We start from the raw sequence: 16,315 nt of genomic DNA, 5'->3' as shown, positions 1-16,315 counted from the left end.
CTCATTATCTATTAATGACCCCGGAAAGTTTGAACGGGATATTTTGTTTGGTTTGGAAGTTGTGATTTTTTGAAGAAAGCTTAGTCAGTGATTGTGATCTTTTCTTTCCGCATCTGAAGTAGAGTGGTTTTGAAATATTAGTTCCCATCTCGACGTCACTGAATTTCTTCACCAACTTTTGTAGGTGCTTTGTATGTGTTCTGTAAAAGTTTCGGGCTGATTCTTCATTTGCTTTGCAAGTTGTATATTTTTTTAGAGAGCTTTGCAGGTGTTTTGTATTGTGTCTGGTCGAACACAAATTTGAAAGTGTCTAACACAATCAGTCCCCTCACTTAGAGGGCTGATTTTTTCTCGTAATTTTCTCTCATTATCTATTAATGACCCTGAAAAGTTTCAACTGGATGTTTTGTTTGGTTTGGAAGTTGTGATTTTTTGACTAAAGCTTAGTCAGTGATTGTGATCTTGCCTTTCCGCATCTGAATTTGAGTAGTTCTGAAAAATCAGTTGCTATCTGGACGCGACTGATTTTTTTCACCAAATTTTGTAGATGCCTTTTGTATGTTCTGTAAAAGTTTCGGGCTGATTCTTCATTTTCTTTGCAAATTGTGCATTTTTTAGACAGCTTTGCAGGTGTCTTGTATTGTGTCTAGTCGAACGCAAATTTGGAAGTGTCTAACAAAATCAGTCCCCTCACTTATAGGGCTGATTTTTCTCGTAATTTTCACTGATTATCTATTAACGACCCTGGAAAGTTTGAACTGGATATTTTGTTTGGTTTGGAAGTTGTGATTTTTTGAAGAAAGCTTAGTCAGTGATTGTGATGGATCCTTACCGCACCTAAATGTGGGTGGTTCTGAAATATTGGTTCCCATCTCGACGCCACTGAATTTCTTCACCAACTTTTGTAGATGCTTTGTGTATATTGTATAGAAGTTTCGGGCTGAGTCTTCATTTGCTTTGCAAATTGTTCATTTTTTTATAGAGCTTTGCAGGTATTTTGTTTGTGTCTGGTCGAACGCAAACTTGGAAGTGTCTTACAAAATCAACTTTTGTATATCCTTTGTAAATGTTCTGTACAAGTTTTGGGCTTTGCAGGTGCTTTTGAATGTGTCTAGTTGGACTCAACTTTGGAAGTTTCTAGAAAATTAGGTCTCACTCTGATGGCTGTGAGTTTTCTCCTAAAATCTCTATCGTATTTAGTTAAAACACCAGGAAAATTTCAAGTGCATAGTTAGTTTGGGTTAAAAGTTATGCTTTTTTAAAAGTGCTTTGTCTGTGAAAGCGATTGGTGCTTACCGAACTTAGGCCTGGCCGGATTTGTGAAATGAGCCCATATCTCGACGCCACTGCTGCTTGTCGTTTGCACCCCCTACATTTATGAAACTGAGAATTTCAAAGAATCTTTTATGAAACTAACCCCAGTAAAACACTTAAGAGAGTGCATCCAACTAATATTTACGTTTTACTCTTGTCCCTGTCCAATGTTTTATTCCTTCGGGTTGGCACATTGAAAAATCCTGGTCATTTCAAATAAATGATTGCGAAATAATAAACAGTTAGAGGAGAACCCCATGGGCCCAAATTAGCCCACTCATATGTGAAACTGGCATGCATGTATGCACAAGAGGATCGGCTGAAGAGACCGCATAGGTACGAAGATTGGGCCACTTCATAACGCTCGAGGTGGTTCTAGTCAAAAGAGTGCACCGATTGGTAAACAGACTCAGTCAACTATTAATGCAGAAGAGGGATCATCTGGCCCATCAACGAGTTGTCGTTGTTGTGATGATGGTGCCCGCGATTTTTTTTTGTCAATGAGCAAACGACAAACCGCCATTCAATTGAAAATTGGCGTCTGAAAAGGCAATTTATGCTGGCATTTTCCCGGCTAATAAACCAGAATCCAGTTAATGAATTGTTCAGCGGGCACAAAAGACGAATTTAACGTTCGAGGAAGTGTCTATAAGTGAAACAAAGCAAAATATTTCCAAAAGTTGCGGCCCAACAAAGTGGAAAATAATCTTATTCATAACCGCAATTAGAGGTTTATTTTCCCGGTGAAAACACTTGTTGAGGACTATCGTTTTAATCCGTTCCATTTGGAAGGACCGGGAGAAGGCCTAATGACTTTGATATTGTTATTTAAATGCTGCGGCTGTTCCGCCATTAATACACAATTTCAATATAAACGAAAGTTCATAATTATTTAATCAAGTCGCAATAGATTTCCCATTTCGAATTGCAAATCGGCAGCGCAGCGCCAGTTCGATATGTAAATTGCATTTAAATTTATTGAAATTCCATCATCCACTCCACATTATGGAATCAATTTGGATCGCGGCGAAGTTTTTCGCAGAACCATCGCGAGCACCCTGTACGGTTTTTAATTAGAAAAATAAAATATCGAGAATGGCTTCAGGCGACGGGCATAACTTTAATTAACACTCAAAAAGACGCTGAGCGCCCTCGAAGGCTCAATATTGATACTCGACACAATGGGGCTGTTTTCCTCTATTTGCCTTTGCACATCTGACACAGGGATTTTCAGCTGTTCGATTATACTAAGAAAGTCGTTGAGGAAAAATCTCGAAATCGATGGGGCGAACAGCAATTAAACTGGGCAAGTGCTGAATATGCCCATTGCACGATGCTTTTAAACGCTATTTAGTTCAATAGTAGTTGAGTTTTTCCTAACAAGAACATAACTAATTACTACATTTGCCTGAACCCGAAAGAAACATACCCTAAAATACCTGATGATGAGCGGGTATGAAAACTCTGGTCAAGTGCGGAATAGACTTTCCTGGATTTAAGGGAGATAAAAAAAGAAAATTACTCCATTTTCGTGCTTGTTTCATGTTCTTAATTGATTTATAAATCTTGCAAAAATCGGCCCAAAATTGCCTAATTACAATAAATTCCCCAAAAATCCTATCTATCTATCTTATGTCCGCAATCGATTTCGTGTTCAAGAGCTAAAAATGTGTGGAGAAACTTACGAAAAACCACTCATAATAACCCTGTTTCGAAAAATTCCCCAAAAATCTCTGATGATGAGACGAGATGAAAATTTTCGACATTTGCAGAATGAACTTTGCTTTAATTAATGGATCAAGAGTTAATGTGCCAAGTGATTTTATGGACAAGCGATCTAGTTTCAAAGAAAAGTTGCATAAAGCATAAAATTACCTGGTTTAAAACATTCTCCAGAAATCCCTGATGATTAGCCGACATGCAAACTCGCACCCTTCGTAGAACAGACTTTTCTTTATTTCGTGGAAAATTAGACCAGTTTTCGACCGATTTCGTGCTCAAGAGCTGAATAGTTATGGAAACACTTGCAAAAAATCGCTCATAATAACCCTGTCGCAAAATTTTCAAAAATCTCTGGTGATGAACCGGGATAGAAATTTTAACCATTGGTAGAATAAACTTTGCTCTATTTAATGGATCACGAGTTAATGTGCCCAGTGATTTTATGGACAAGCGATCAATTTTCAAAGAAAAGTGGCATAAATTTGCATAAAAGCTCAAATATCTCAAAAAAGCCCTGATGACAAGCCGAAGTGAAAGCTCGTACCTTCGATAAAATAGATTTTTTTCCATTCGGTGGAAAATGACGACGGTTTTTGACCGATTTCGTGCCCATAGCTGAATTTTAATAGACATACTAGCGAAAAATCGCTTATAATTATCCTGTTTCCAAAACCTCCCCAAAAATTCCTGATGATGAAACGATATGGAAATTTCCGCCATTTGTTGAATAAATTGTGCTTTATTTAATGGATTAAAAATCAATGTGCCAAGTGATTTTATGAACAAGCAATCAATTTTCATAAGAAAAGTTGCACAAAATTGCATAAAATCTCTCCCTGATGATAAGCCGAAATGGAAACTCGTACCCTCCATAAAGTGGATTTTTCTCTATCCGGTGGACGAAAGTTTTCGACCGAATTCGTGCTCAAAAGCTGAATATTGATGGAAACACTTGCAAGAAATAACCCAGTTTCGGAAAATTCCCCAAAAATCCTTGATGATAAGACGAGATGAACAATTTCTCCATTTGCAGAATAAACTTTGCTTTATTTAATGGATCAAGACTATCAAGAGTTAATGTGCAAATTGATTTTATGGACAAGAGATCCATTTTCAAAGAAAAGTTGCATGAAATTTCATAAAAGCTCAACAAAACATTTCCAAAAATCGCTGATGATAAGCCGAAACCGTAGTTTCTACCCACGACTTTTCTCAATTTTGTGGAAAATTAGGCCGGTTTTCGACCGATTCCGTGCTCAGAAGCTGAATATTTATGGAAGCACTTGCAAAAAATCGCTCATAAAAACCCTGTTTTGAAAAATCCCATATGATAAGATATTATTGAAATTCTCACCACTGGTATAATAGAATGTATTACATTTCACGACTCAAGCGATAGTTTTCCAGCTGTTTCTATGTTAAAAAATACATTTTTTAAAGAATATCTTGCAAAAATTGCGTAAAAGCGGCAAAACTCTCTTCCCCCAAATTCTCAAAATATCTCTGTTAATAAGCCGAAATGGAAACTTTCACTGTACATAGAATGGATGGTTTTCTATTTGGTGGAAAATGGGGCAAGTCGTCTACTGATTGTGTGTTTCAAAGTGGAAATTTTATAGGAAAACTTACAAAAAATCGCCTGTAATTATATTGTTTCAAAATCTTCCCAAAAAATCTCTGTTAATGAGGAGATATGGAAATTGTTGGCCCTCGTAGAAGAGCCTTTGTACCATTCGATGCACAAGGAGGTAATTTTCTTGTTTCATCTTCAACGAAGTAATTTCCAAAGAAAAATTTGAAAAATTTAAAAGGACTTCTTTCAGAATTTCCTATGATAAGCTGAAATCAAATCTCTCACTGTTCATAGAATCGACTTTTCTCTTTTTAATGGAAAATGAGTCAATATTTAAGCAGATTTTTTGTTGGACAATTTGGATAAGTTGGAAAACAATCCGCCCTTAATAACTTTGTTGGCAGAAATTCCCTCAAAATCTCTGATGATAACACGATATGCATATTTTTATCAGCAGTAAAACAGACTTTGCTTTATTTAACAAATAACGATTTAACTTTCCGTATGGCTTCCTGTTCAAGGAATAAATTTTCAAAGAAAAAGTTGCAAAAAGCGGGAAGACTATCTTCATTCAAAAAACTCCACAAAAGTCCCTGCTGACGACCCGGAATGGAACTCTCACCGTTGATAGAGTAAGCTTTGCACTGTTTAGTGGAAAATGAGTCAATATTTCAGCAAATTTTTTGTTCCAGAGCTGACTATTCAGTTCATTCAGTATAGGAAAACTTGGGAAAAACCGCCCTTAATAACTTTGTTAGAAAAAATCCCCCAAAATCTCTGATGATGACACAATATGGATATTTTTATCAGCAATAAAACAGCCTTTGCTTTATTTAACTAATAGCGATTTAACTTTCCGTATGGCTTCCCGTTCAAGGAATACATTTTCAAAGAAAAACTTGCAAAAAGCGGGCAGACTATCTTCATTAAAAAAAATCCACAAATGTCCCTGCTGACGACCCGGAATGGAACTTTTACCGTTGATAGAGTAAACTTTGCACTGTTTAGTGGAAAATGAGTCAATATTTCAGCAATTTTTTTGTTCCAGAGCTGACTATTCAGTTCATTCAGTATAGGAAAACTTGGGAAAAACCGCCCTTAATAACTTTGTTAGAAAAAAATCCCCTAAAATCTCTGATGATGAGACGATATGAATATTTTTATCAGCAGCAAAACAGGCTTTGCTTTATTTAACTAATAGCGATTTAACTTTTCATATGGCTTCGTGTTCAAGGAATAAATTTTCAAAGAAAAACTTGCAAAAAGCGGGCAGACTATCTTCATTAAAAAAAAATCCACAAAAGTCCCTGCTGACGACCCGGAATGGAACTCTTACCGTTGATAGAGTAAACTTTGCACTGTTTAGTGGAAAATGAGTCAATATTTCATCAAATTTTTTGTTCCAGAGCTGACTATTCAATTCATTCAGTATAGGAAAACTTGGGAAAAACCGCCCTTAATAACTTTGTTAGAAAAAATCCCCCAAAATCTCTGATGATGACACGATATGGATATTTTTATCGGCAATAAAACAGCCTTTGCTTTATTTAACTAATCGCGATTTAACATTCCGTATGGCTTTCTGTTCAAGGAATAAATTTTCAAAGAAAAACTTGCAAAAAGCGGGCAGACTATCATCTTCATTAAAAAAAATGCACAAAAGTCCCTGCTGACGACCCGGAATGGAACTCTTTGTTCTGTTTAGTGAAAAATGAGCCAATTGTGCAGCTGCTGCGATCTTCCGGAAAAACGTTTAGAACGAAAAAGATGCAAAAAATGGTCCTATTTCGAAAAATTTCTCCAAAATCCTCGATGATGCATAGCATATAAGTGGACTTTGCTCTATCTAATGCAACAACGTTCCAGGTTGTTTCGTTTTAAAAAGGAACTCGCCCTCAAATCATTTCAATCAAATCGCGAATTTCCTCATCTAACCCGGCTCGAAGGATTAAACTGCACCGTTTCCAATTAAACAATGAGGCCATGTTCTTCTCAATTTATCCATTACAAATTCCCATTCATAATGGAGTCAAAACTGGTAATTCGTCGGCTGCTTTATGAAATATGAAACAATGTGGAACCGAATCCAGCCCACTGTTGAGCAAGTCCGGGATTACGTAAGACATTAAGAGGAGGAAGACGACGAAGGAAGGAAGCATGGCGGCAAACTGGAGGGCAATAAGGCTTTATGATCCCCAATAAACAGGTAAAAGTGGCGGAAAATGACCCCGAACGAGGCAGGGGCGCGTTGGAGTTTCACTTTACGACCGGGGCGGATTTGGGGTTTAACCTGGGGACAAGCGACGACAGGGCGCGGGGATTTGTCGGGACCGATTCCATATTGTTTTACAGCGACGTTTCGGAATAAGCCCGATTGAGAATCGAGCGGATTCTGCCAGGATTCTGTCTGGATAATCGACAATTTCCTCCTAGTCCCTAGAAGCTTTTGAACCGGAAGAAATGAAAAGTACACACCAGGACCACGTAGACTTTTCTACTTCTGGCAGTTTATTAAATCCATTTCACATAAATTCCGGGGGAGTTTAATGAAGCAAAGTCGGGCGTGCGAAACCCAAACCCGGACCGCAGCTCGGTGCCATAAACTTCAGGAGTCATAACTATTTTATAACTCCGGGACCGTTTGAATTAATGACCAACTAATGTGCCGGCCACGTGACTCCCGGGAATTATGAATGATTTAGGCGACGGTGGGCGGAATTTGCGGGATTTTCTGGAGCGTGTCGGTCTTGCTTTCATGGGATTTTCCAAATGCATCCACTACCTACGTCCACGACACTGTTAGAGGCGCAAGAAAAACGCACAATTTTTTTATTTCTCACTGCGCCAGCACAACTTCAACATTAAACAGTCTCTAAAGTTTTCGAAAGTCTTGAGAAGCAGCATAAAAATGGACTTTTTCTACACCGAATTGCTTCAGAAAGTTGACTATCGTCCTATGAATATTCCGTTAATGCCCCATTGAGACAGACAACCACTACTTAGCCAACAAGCCATTGATTATTATTATTTAGAAAGTCGAGCATAAACAAAGGGCATTCTTGCCGAGAAAAAGGGCCCGATCCCCACAATCTCTTGGACAACAAGAATGCAGGGCCGGGACCCGATATTGGATTCCCCGTTGCCCTGGGGGGCCGGCCAAGGGGCGGAATGGAGGCTTCTTTCGCTCCGGATCCCCACTTTTGCCAGTTTCTTGATCCTTGTTCTGTACGACTGAACAGAATATCTCTTGGAAGCAGTGGCGCGACTCAACCGAAGGGAAAAATTGCCTTTTTCACCGGAACCAACTAGGGCCGACTGGAGCGCTCGCTCTAGGAGAGTTTGGCCTGGAGAGAACTTGTGATTTTTCTGCAAACCCCGCGTCTACGCCCCTGCGTTAAAGCTGGCACATCCCTCGGGACTATTTATCAATGCGACTCTTCCTTGGGCCAGATACTTCGGATTTTTCTCCGCTTTTTTTATCTATCGTCAACGGCTGGAATTCCTTTTGCAGCTTCGCAAACGATTTCTCTCTTCCATTGTTTTCCATCAGTCTTATATGGAGGAATGGGACTGTTTGAAGGCGAGGACCTAATTTTTTGCGCCTTTCGGCGATGTCAAATGGACGATGGGAGCTGAAAGAGGAAGACATCGACTGGGGCCGAAAATGGAGATTTGTCTGGAAGAAACCTGGATCGGATGCTTTGGCCGCAGGGGGATAATGCAGGAAAATCAAACCGCAGGACAAGCAGTTGCGGGCCTGCGACACCTGTTTCTGCAGGCCGCATTCCTGTAATGGTTGCCATTGTTCAGCTCGCTCTGGCCGCCAGATGCCAATTCCAAGACATTTCTGTTATTATTAATCGCTCATCGAAATCCATAAGGGCTTTTGCACTGATTAACTGCTGATTTTCGGATGTTTAGGCCCTAGTCTGCAGGATACACAGTCTGGTTTAAACCAGCTGAATGCAATTCATTTTCCATTCAGGAACGCAACTGGCATCGGTTACCTCACTCGCGCACCAGGATTTTGTGAGAGATGCAACATGGACTGCGGGTTGCTACGTTCCAACTTGGCACCTTCCGCGCTTAAAAGATATCTCAGTTTTGAGCGGAGAAAATTCGGAAAATTTATTTTTGCAAGTGTAGAATTACAGTCTTTTCGAGGTTTAGTCTGACCATATCACAAAAGTGGGTGAATTCGGCAGTGTAAACCGAAGGAGAAAGAATTAATTGCAACAAAAAGCCATTGAAATGGTTGAGAAAACGCGGAGTTTTCTGATTGAAAGTTACCTGTTACAATTACGCCCCCTTGATTCGAATCAGAGGGCATCAAACGGATCCACGTGCGCGGGGAATCAATTCCCTTTATCCATGGGGACCCCCCGAAGACGTGTCGGCGGTAGGCCCATATAGATCCAGAGATTAACGGCATGCTCCAAGGGATTATCCATTGTCGATCGTTGGCACATATTAAATTCTTTGTTTGGTCGCAGGACTAATGCCGTCATTGTGTCGTCGCGTTTCAGCAGGAGACGCGTTTCCCCGGGCTGAAAGGGTGGCCGGAATCACCTGCAAAAAAGCTAGTTGGCCAAAGTTTTCGGAAACTTGGAAGTTTTCTGGCCTGGATTGGTCTTGCCCTGCGACGCAAATATATCGGGAGAACCTTGTCTGGCCTTTGCGCCAACCCTAAAGGCCCGTGACGTATTCCGTGGCCTGACTTTTAATAAAACTCTTGTCTGTTTACATCCCCTGATAGATGACTGCGCCCTGGAGGGATATTAAACCGAGGGCCTACTATAGGGCAATCGACGTTCGGGGGGATGATTTTCGCATTTGCAAGCTGAATAATGTTGTTCAAGAGCATCTTGATTTGCCGAAAAGCTTTCACATGTTTTCTCTTGTGGTTTTCACACCAGTAATTTAGCATCTGCTAAATGTCCTCATCGATTTCTTCAGCTCAAAGAGCAGCATCTTCCCATAAAAAATGGCTGTCTTTTGCTTCTTGGGCAAAAAGCCATGGAAATTGAAATGTCGGGTAATCATGCGAAGGAAATCACACTCGCAAATTTGTTGTAAAGTGAGGGGAAGTTTGAGTGTGTCGTGTGCCGTTCCAAGTGTTTTATCGGAAATAGATTTTATTATGCGACATCGACAACCCTCGTTCAGAAACATATTGACTTGTTGAGAAACAATCCCCGTGGATGGTTATCGTTTTTAACAGATTTTTATCGCACGGGTTCACACAGTCACTCGACTTAGAGGAGAAAGTTAAAAATTATATTGTAACTGCCCTGGAAGTGGTAGGAGCATGGAAGTTAGTGCTTTATGCGTGATTAATGTTGCGATACATTTCTGATTCCGGCCTGTTAGTGGAAATTCTTTTCAAAAAATATTTGGGAATGAGCTAAATGAAACAGAAACATACGCATTTTTGCGCCGAAAACAGCCAATGCTGCTGGCTTTTTACTGAAAATTTCGCGTTTTTGCAATCATCAAGCGTTTAGTGACGAATTCCAAACTTGTCCTGAGTGCTCGCGTTTAAAAATTAACTATGACTAAACTAGGGGAGATGAAAACATAGGAATTCCTGTTCCGGAAAGAGCAAATTGTGGTCCTTTTTTTGTAGAAAATCTCGCTTTTCTCCCATCATCAGGCATTTGGTGGCGAATTTCCAAACTTGACCAACAGCCGCTCTTGACACGGCTAGCAAGTAAAAGTCGCGTTTAAAATGAATTTCGACTAAACTAAAAGAGATGCAAACATGGACATTTCTGTTCCGGAAAGAGCAAATAGTTGTCCTTTTTTGCTGATAAGTTCGCTTTTCTCTCATTATTAGGCATTTAGTGTCGATTTTCCAATCTTGACCAACAGTCGCTCTTAATATGGCTTGCAAGTAGAAGTCGCGCTTAAAAATGAATTGCGACTAAACTCAGAGAGATGCAAACATGGGCATTTCTGTCCCGGAAAAAGTAAATACTTGTCGTTTTTTGGCGAAAAGCTCGCTTTTCTCTCATCATCAGGCATTTATTGGCGATTTTCCAAAATTGACCAACAGCTGCTCTTGATGCGGCTTGCAAGTAGAAGTCGCATTTAAAAATGAATTGCGACTAAACGAAGGCAGATAGAAGCATGCAGATTTTTGCTTTGACAAGAATGAAGATTGGTGTCTTTGTGCTGAAAGTTTCACCTGAGCGCCATCAACAACATTTTATTAACGAGTTTTCAAACTTGTCCAGCAATGTTGCGACTGGTATGGTTGGGCGCATTAAAATACATCTGTGACTAAACTAAAGACGAGACACAAGCCTGATAATTTTTGCGTTCACAAGATTCCCTCTTTGTGTTTTTGTCCCGAAATTTTTGATTTTCTGGCATCATCTATGGTTGAGTGACAAATCTTTGCTGTACATGTCCATGGACTGAATGGAATCCAGGTGGAAGTCCCGTTTGAAAATCCATTGAGACTAAACAAAAGGGCCATACAAGATTTTTTTGTGGAAGAAACTAAAGTTTTCTCTTCTTACTCTGAGTAATTCAATGCTTTAGTTGGGCATTTAGTGACGCTTTTCCAACGCCTTTTCCTTTTCGCTTGCAAGTGTAGTAGTTTCATTTAAAAATTAATTGCGAGTCGATGAAAAGAGGTGGAAATCTGGGGAGGTCAGAGTTGAAAAGAGCAGAAGTTTTTGTCCTTACACTGAAAATTTCGCTTTGCAGTCATCATCAGAGGAATTTGCAAATGTTTTTGCAATAACCGCGTCCGACGTGACCCGTAAGAAGAGCAGCGTTTACAAATCAACTGCGGCCAAACGAAAGGAGATGGTAGTATGGGGATTTCAGCATTGAAAAGAGCAAAGAAATGGGGTTTTGGCACTGCGAATATTTTTTGGTTTTGTGCATAAAATCCCGTGGCGTAAGAAGCAACGGTGCTTAATCCAACGTCTCGTTTTCTGGTCAAAATCCGCTGATACACTTTGCAGGATTTTGGCAATTGGCAATATCTAAAAATAGGATGGAAACGCATGTAGAAACAGGCCAAAAGGGCAAACAAACCGAGCGATAAGATAATCGAGCTCTTGGGTATCGGGGAAATAAGCCTCAAATTGCAGGTGTACAATTGTTCAATCATCAAGTCGCACCTGTGTACCCAATCGGGTTCATAATCCGTGAAGGAATACTTTTCCTCTATTTACTCACTCGTGATATTTGCTCTGGATATCTGGAAAGCGAATGCCGACCTGGGCAAATATGTTTATTAGGTGTTCAATAACTCACCTGAGCCGATCAGCTGCTGGTCTGGAGATTCCGGTCCAGATTGGACACGTGTTTGATTATTTTTGCCGCATCATTCATCAATTTTGTGGCTCATTAAGTGGTCATTCGCTTAGCATATTATGCCGCCCCAGTGGCCACCCCCATGAACAATTATTCGAAAGTCACCCCAACGAATCGCTAATATCTAATTTCACTCTTTAAAATACCTACGTCTTTATCTGCATGATAAACTAATGTCTTTTTAACTTCACCACCCCTTTACTGCCGATTTTACCCCCTCTGATTATTGTGTTGGGCGGCTGGGGTGGAGGCAGGTGCAGTCGATAGTGGCTGTTATTTAAACAATCGGCCTAACATGGAAATTTATTGCAAAAAGTGAGCGAAGACGCCGATTTTGGGGATCTGTTGGACACGTTATTATTGGACGCACCCTCGACCCTATCCAGCCCTTAATGGCACTATCGTTAGCTGCATGGGGTCGTGTAGTATTAGCCGATCTTACACCATTACAGGCCCGAATTCCACATTGTCAAAGCATATTGAATCCCTAATGGTCCATACATTACCTGAAGACAATGATCCTTCTGTCCTGAATGGAAACTACTGCCACAGCTACTGCACTAAGTCGCCTTGTGCAGAGAGCGTCTGTTAATTAGAAATCACTATAAACGTACCTTTATCTGCCAGGGAAATAGTGCAGGAATTTGGAAAACCGAAGCGATTTTTTGGATAAATAATACTGCAGAAGCATCAGTCTTTGGATTTATTCGTTATGAATCGATCAAAATGCCAAATCTAGAAGCTGCTTTATATTGTTGCTCTGGAAAAGCACATGAAATATTCACATAGTATGTACAGGGTGGCTTGCTGATGCACCGCCGCATGCTGGCCTAGAAAACCATCCAGAGACATTTCCGCAATTGCATGCTCTAATTTAACAAAACTAAAATATTGGGAATTTTGCAACCCATTCGTTCCTCCCTCCAACTCCAACTGATTCCTCACCAAGTCAGCCAGCAAAACCTTTCAGGGCTCAGCCGCATCTTCCCCACAAAAGTAGGAGTTTTGCATGGAGTAGAGCCGGTCGATGGGGTTCAGACCTGGGAGAGTGTGCGGATGATGTTGGTGAGCCGCTGGCGGTTGGACGAACATGGAGGAATTGCTCGAGTCGATGGAGTTGGGGAAGGGGAGTCCCAGGTAGTTGTCCTCCCTTCGCGACTTTAAGTCCAACCCTGAATGTCTGGGGAGTGAGGAGGTTGTGGCTTTAGGTTGTCAAAGGTTTACCTGAGAAGGAGTGTATCTGTAGAGTGTTGTTCCCTTTGTAGAAGAAGGCATCAGAATCGATTTCTTCCTTGATGCTGGAAAAGTGGGAGTTATCTTGGTTTTGGAGCGGGTTTTCTTCGCCGGCGGTTGTTTCCGTGTCGCTGCAGCTGTCGTTGAAGAATGGCGTGGAGTGGGGACCTGCAACAACAAATTCCGTGCTCCAGAACAGCCAAAGGTGGCGCCTTGGGCAGATTACTTGGTTCCTCCTCCTTCACACTCAGCTTCTCCTTCTCGCTCTCCGAGTCCTTGCCGCCTTTGTCCTGCCGGGCCTTTTTCTGGATCTTCTTCATCTTAGCGCGCTGGTTCTGGAACCAGACCTACGCAAGCAGGATTATCCGTACTATCCAGAGCCTCATTCCAGTTTACCTGCACAATCCGGACACTCAGCCCGGTATCCTTGGCCAAGGCCTCCCTCACTTTGCGGCAGGGCTTCGGGCTCACCTCGAAGGAGGCCTTGAAGGCCCTTCGTTGTTGGGTGGTGAGGATGGTGCGCGGACGTTTCGGCCCTCGGCGTCCATCATGCGATCTGGTCGACTGGATCAGGTCGTCGCATATAAACTCACCTGCAAAGTTTCCTGTGCCAGTTTAAAGGGCGGAGTTTCCAGCGCAGTGGGCAAATTACCATAGCCGAAGCCCTGCATCATTTCCACCTCTTTTTCGTAGTCGATCCGACAGAAGAGTTGTCCCTGTTTGATCACGTAGAGGTCGCCCTTTTGCAGTCTGATGCCGCACACCACGCAAACGAAGCATCGAAGATGGAAGATGCTTTCGCTTGCGCGCATCACCAGTTCTTCTGGCGAGACTCTTTCGGAACAGCCCAGGCATTTTTTGATGAATAATCTGCAATTGCCAGGCGAGGGACCGGAAGAGCGTTTAGTGGTGAATTGCAAACGGCGCGTTTAATTATTTGCGACTGAATGAAGAGAGGTGCGAACATGGCGATTTTGTTGTCGGAAGTAACAAAGTTTCGGTTCTTTGTGCTGAAAATTTCGCGTTTCCACTCGACTGTTTTCCAATCTTAAGGTGACTTGTGGAAAGTCACGTTAAAAAATGTATTGCGACTCAACAAAAGCAGAGCGATTTTTGCGTTGAGAAGAACAACATTTCTTACATGAAAAGCAATGCTTTGAGCTCACCAAACACGCATGTGAATAAAGGGTAGAAGTCGATTTTTAGAAAAATATTAATTCTCTCAAAATGTGCAACTTAACAAAATCAGGTGGAAGCAGCGCGATTTCTGCGTTGAGAAGAACAAAGTTTGCGGTTTTTATCCTGAAAACTTTCCGATTTCCGCCATCATCAGTTCTTTAGTTACAAATTTTTGTAACAGGTTGTTTGCTTCATTAATAGCCGCGACTAATCTGGCTTCCAGGTAGGACTCAAAACTACAGGAGATAAAAGAATGGGGATTTTTGCGTCGGGGAAATCGCAGTTTGCCGTTTTCGTGCTGAAAAATTCACTCTTCTGCCTTCGATGCCGGTTTAGTGACGCATTTTTTTAACAATATTGCGACTAACTTGGCTGGCAAATGGAAGGTGAGTTCAGAAATTGTGATTGAACGAAACGAGATAGAGACGTGGGGAGTTCAGCGTTGAAAAGAGCAAAGTTTCCTGTCCTTGTGCTGAAAATTTCGCTTTTCTATCATCATCAGGCATTCAGTTTAAGTGGGTTTCTCTGGCCGCTTGCGCAAGAACCAGACCGTGCAACTTTTGGTCTAGGCCTTGCTTCGCTTGGACTCTAGACCTATTAAAATGAAACGTAATTTTCATATAAGAATTAAGGGTTTATTTTCGTCGATAAACGAAGACAGTCGATGTTTTTTGCGCTTGGGAGCCATGCAGGATTTGCGTCGGATAATCTGTTGTGTCCCCATCATGTGACATGCGGATGGAAACAGATTGCGCGCATCCGAGCAGGAAAAGAGTGACCGAGCAATATGCCGCCAAAACGGGCAATTTTCCTGCTGCAACAGCCGCCAGTAATCCGGGACGTCACGTGCTCTTTGGCGGCAGGATCATCGGGGGTGGCTTTATTGAGACGCGGGCCACCGAAAGGGCGAACTCTCTACGTCCGAGCTGAGTTTTTACTTTTTTCAGTCCATTCGTTCCTATTGGTCATATTCAACAGAAAACGACACCGTTAGTGGTTTAATCGGCATGTGGCTGTTTATCTGGCACTGAACCAATTCCTCGTTTTTCACGCACAAATATTGATACAAACGAAAATAAGCAACTGACAAGAAGAGGCGCTGTCTGAGCGGCTGATGGATCGGTCCAATAATAAATTAATCATTGTAAACGTGGCATGACGTCAATAGTGCTAATTTTTCCGGATAAACAGGCAAACACCACCATATGGATGTTTTCCTTAATTAATTTAATCCTTCAGGTTAATTAATTAAATTCTTGCACGTCCCGATAGTGTCAGCCGGCCTGAAAGTGTCTTATCAATGCCGATTTATCGCATGTGAAGCTTCAAAACCTTTTGTCGAACAGCACATGAAGACTATAGGGAAATAATAGAAAAAATTGAAGTTTTTCTTCTTCTAAAAGGCGACTTGAGAAAAATACAAGCCTTTTGAGCGAATTAATTTTCGCTTCCTAAACCCTTTAGATGCCCATTTTAGAGCGTATATGACTTCTGTTCTTTCTCTACTCTCCCCAGATGAGCTCTGAGAATTGGGCATTTTTGGGCCTCCGATCCAGCTTCGGGTTGTTTAAACAAACCCACTGTGTCTAATCGTGGGCGGTCGCCCTCGAGCAAACATTTCCCCCAGGGGGAGCGCTTTTCARCCTCGCCRAAAGTCCCCCAAAACGCTCGTGGTTACTTTTGATCGATGAAGCGAACCTTGACGACAGCGCCTAATTACCTTTTGTGTGTCGCTTTTTGTACTTTTGATTCCGCCCCCTAAACCGTTTTCCAGCTTTTGCTTACCTTAAATTTGGATTTTGGCYGACAATTTCACATGGGGTAGCGRKCGATCTCAAAATGCTTCGARTTCTTATCGTAAGGAAGCGAGAAATCCAACGAACTGATTGAAACAGGCGCTAAAGGTTTCAAACTCGAAATAATCAATATTTTTACTCCTTTTAAGATTTTTAAGTGCTTGCG

General features: G+C 41.4%; 1 protein-coding gene across 2 annotated transcripts; it reads right to left on the bottom strand.

Moving 5' to 3' along the window:
* Window positions 1-12,629: 12,629 nt before the first annotated feature.
* Window positions 12,630-16,119, bottom strand: LOC125505474 (LIM homeobox transcription factor 1-beta-like). 2 transcript variants are annotated; one of them, XM_048669323.1, is made up of 5 exons: window positions 13,827-16,119; window positions 13,571-13,779; window positions 13,401-13,521; window positions 13,166-13,342; window positions 12,630-13,113 (listed from the first exon to the last, which is right to left on the bottom strand). In XM_048669323.1, exons 1-5 carry the CDS (start codon window positions 13,984-13,986, stop codon window positions 12,908-12,910), a joined length of 873 nt encoding a protein of 290 aa, XP_048525280.1. In that variant the 5' UTR covers window positions 13,987-16,119; the 3' UTR covers window positions 12,630-12,907. The 2 variants fall into 2 exon arrangements, with proteins under 2 accessions (XP_048525280.1, XP_048525281.1); XM_048669324.1 differs by having other exon boundaries at window positions 13,571-13,767.
* Window positions 16,120-16,315: the final 196 nt, after the last annotated feature.

This window comes from Dendroctonus ponderosae, unplaced genomic scaffold, assembly GCF_020466585.1.
Source record: "Dendroctonus ponderosae isolate FM_Combo_2020 unplaced genomic scaffold, Dpon_F_20191213v2 Dpon_F_20191213_8, whole genome shotgun sequence".
NCBI lineage: Eukaryota > Metazoa > Arthropoda > Insecta > Coleoptera > Curculionidae > Dendroctonus > Dendroctonus ponderosae.
This window is presented reverse-complemented; position numbering and strand designations above follow the sequence as displayed.

Coding starts and splice junctions, on each gene's coding strand:
- LOC125505474 (XM_048669323.1), bottom strand. CDS start 13,986: ATGCGCGCAAGCGAAAGCATCTTCCATCTTCGATGCTTCGTTTGCGTG. Junction 13,522..13,570: donor TGAGTGTCCGGATTGTGCAG/GTAAACTGGAAT, acceptor CTGCTTGCGTAG/GTCTGGTTCCAGAACCAGCG. Junction 13,343..13,400: donor TGTGAAGGAGGAGGAACCAA/GTAATCTGCCCA, acceptor TTGTTGTTGCAG/GTCCCCACTCCACGCCATTC.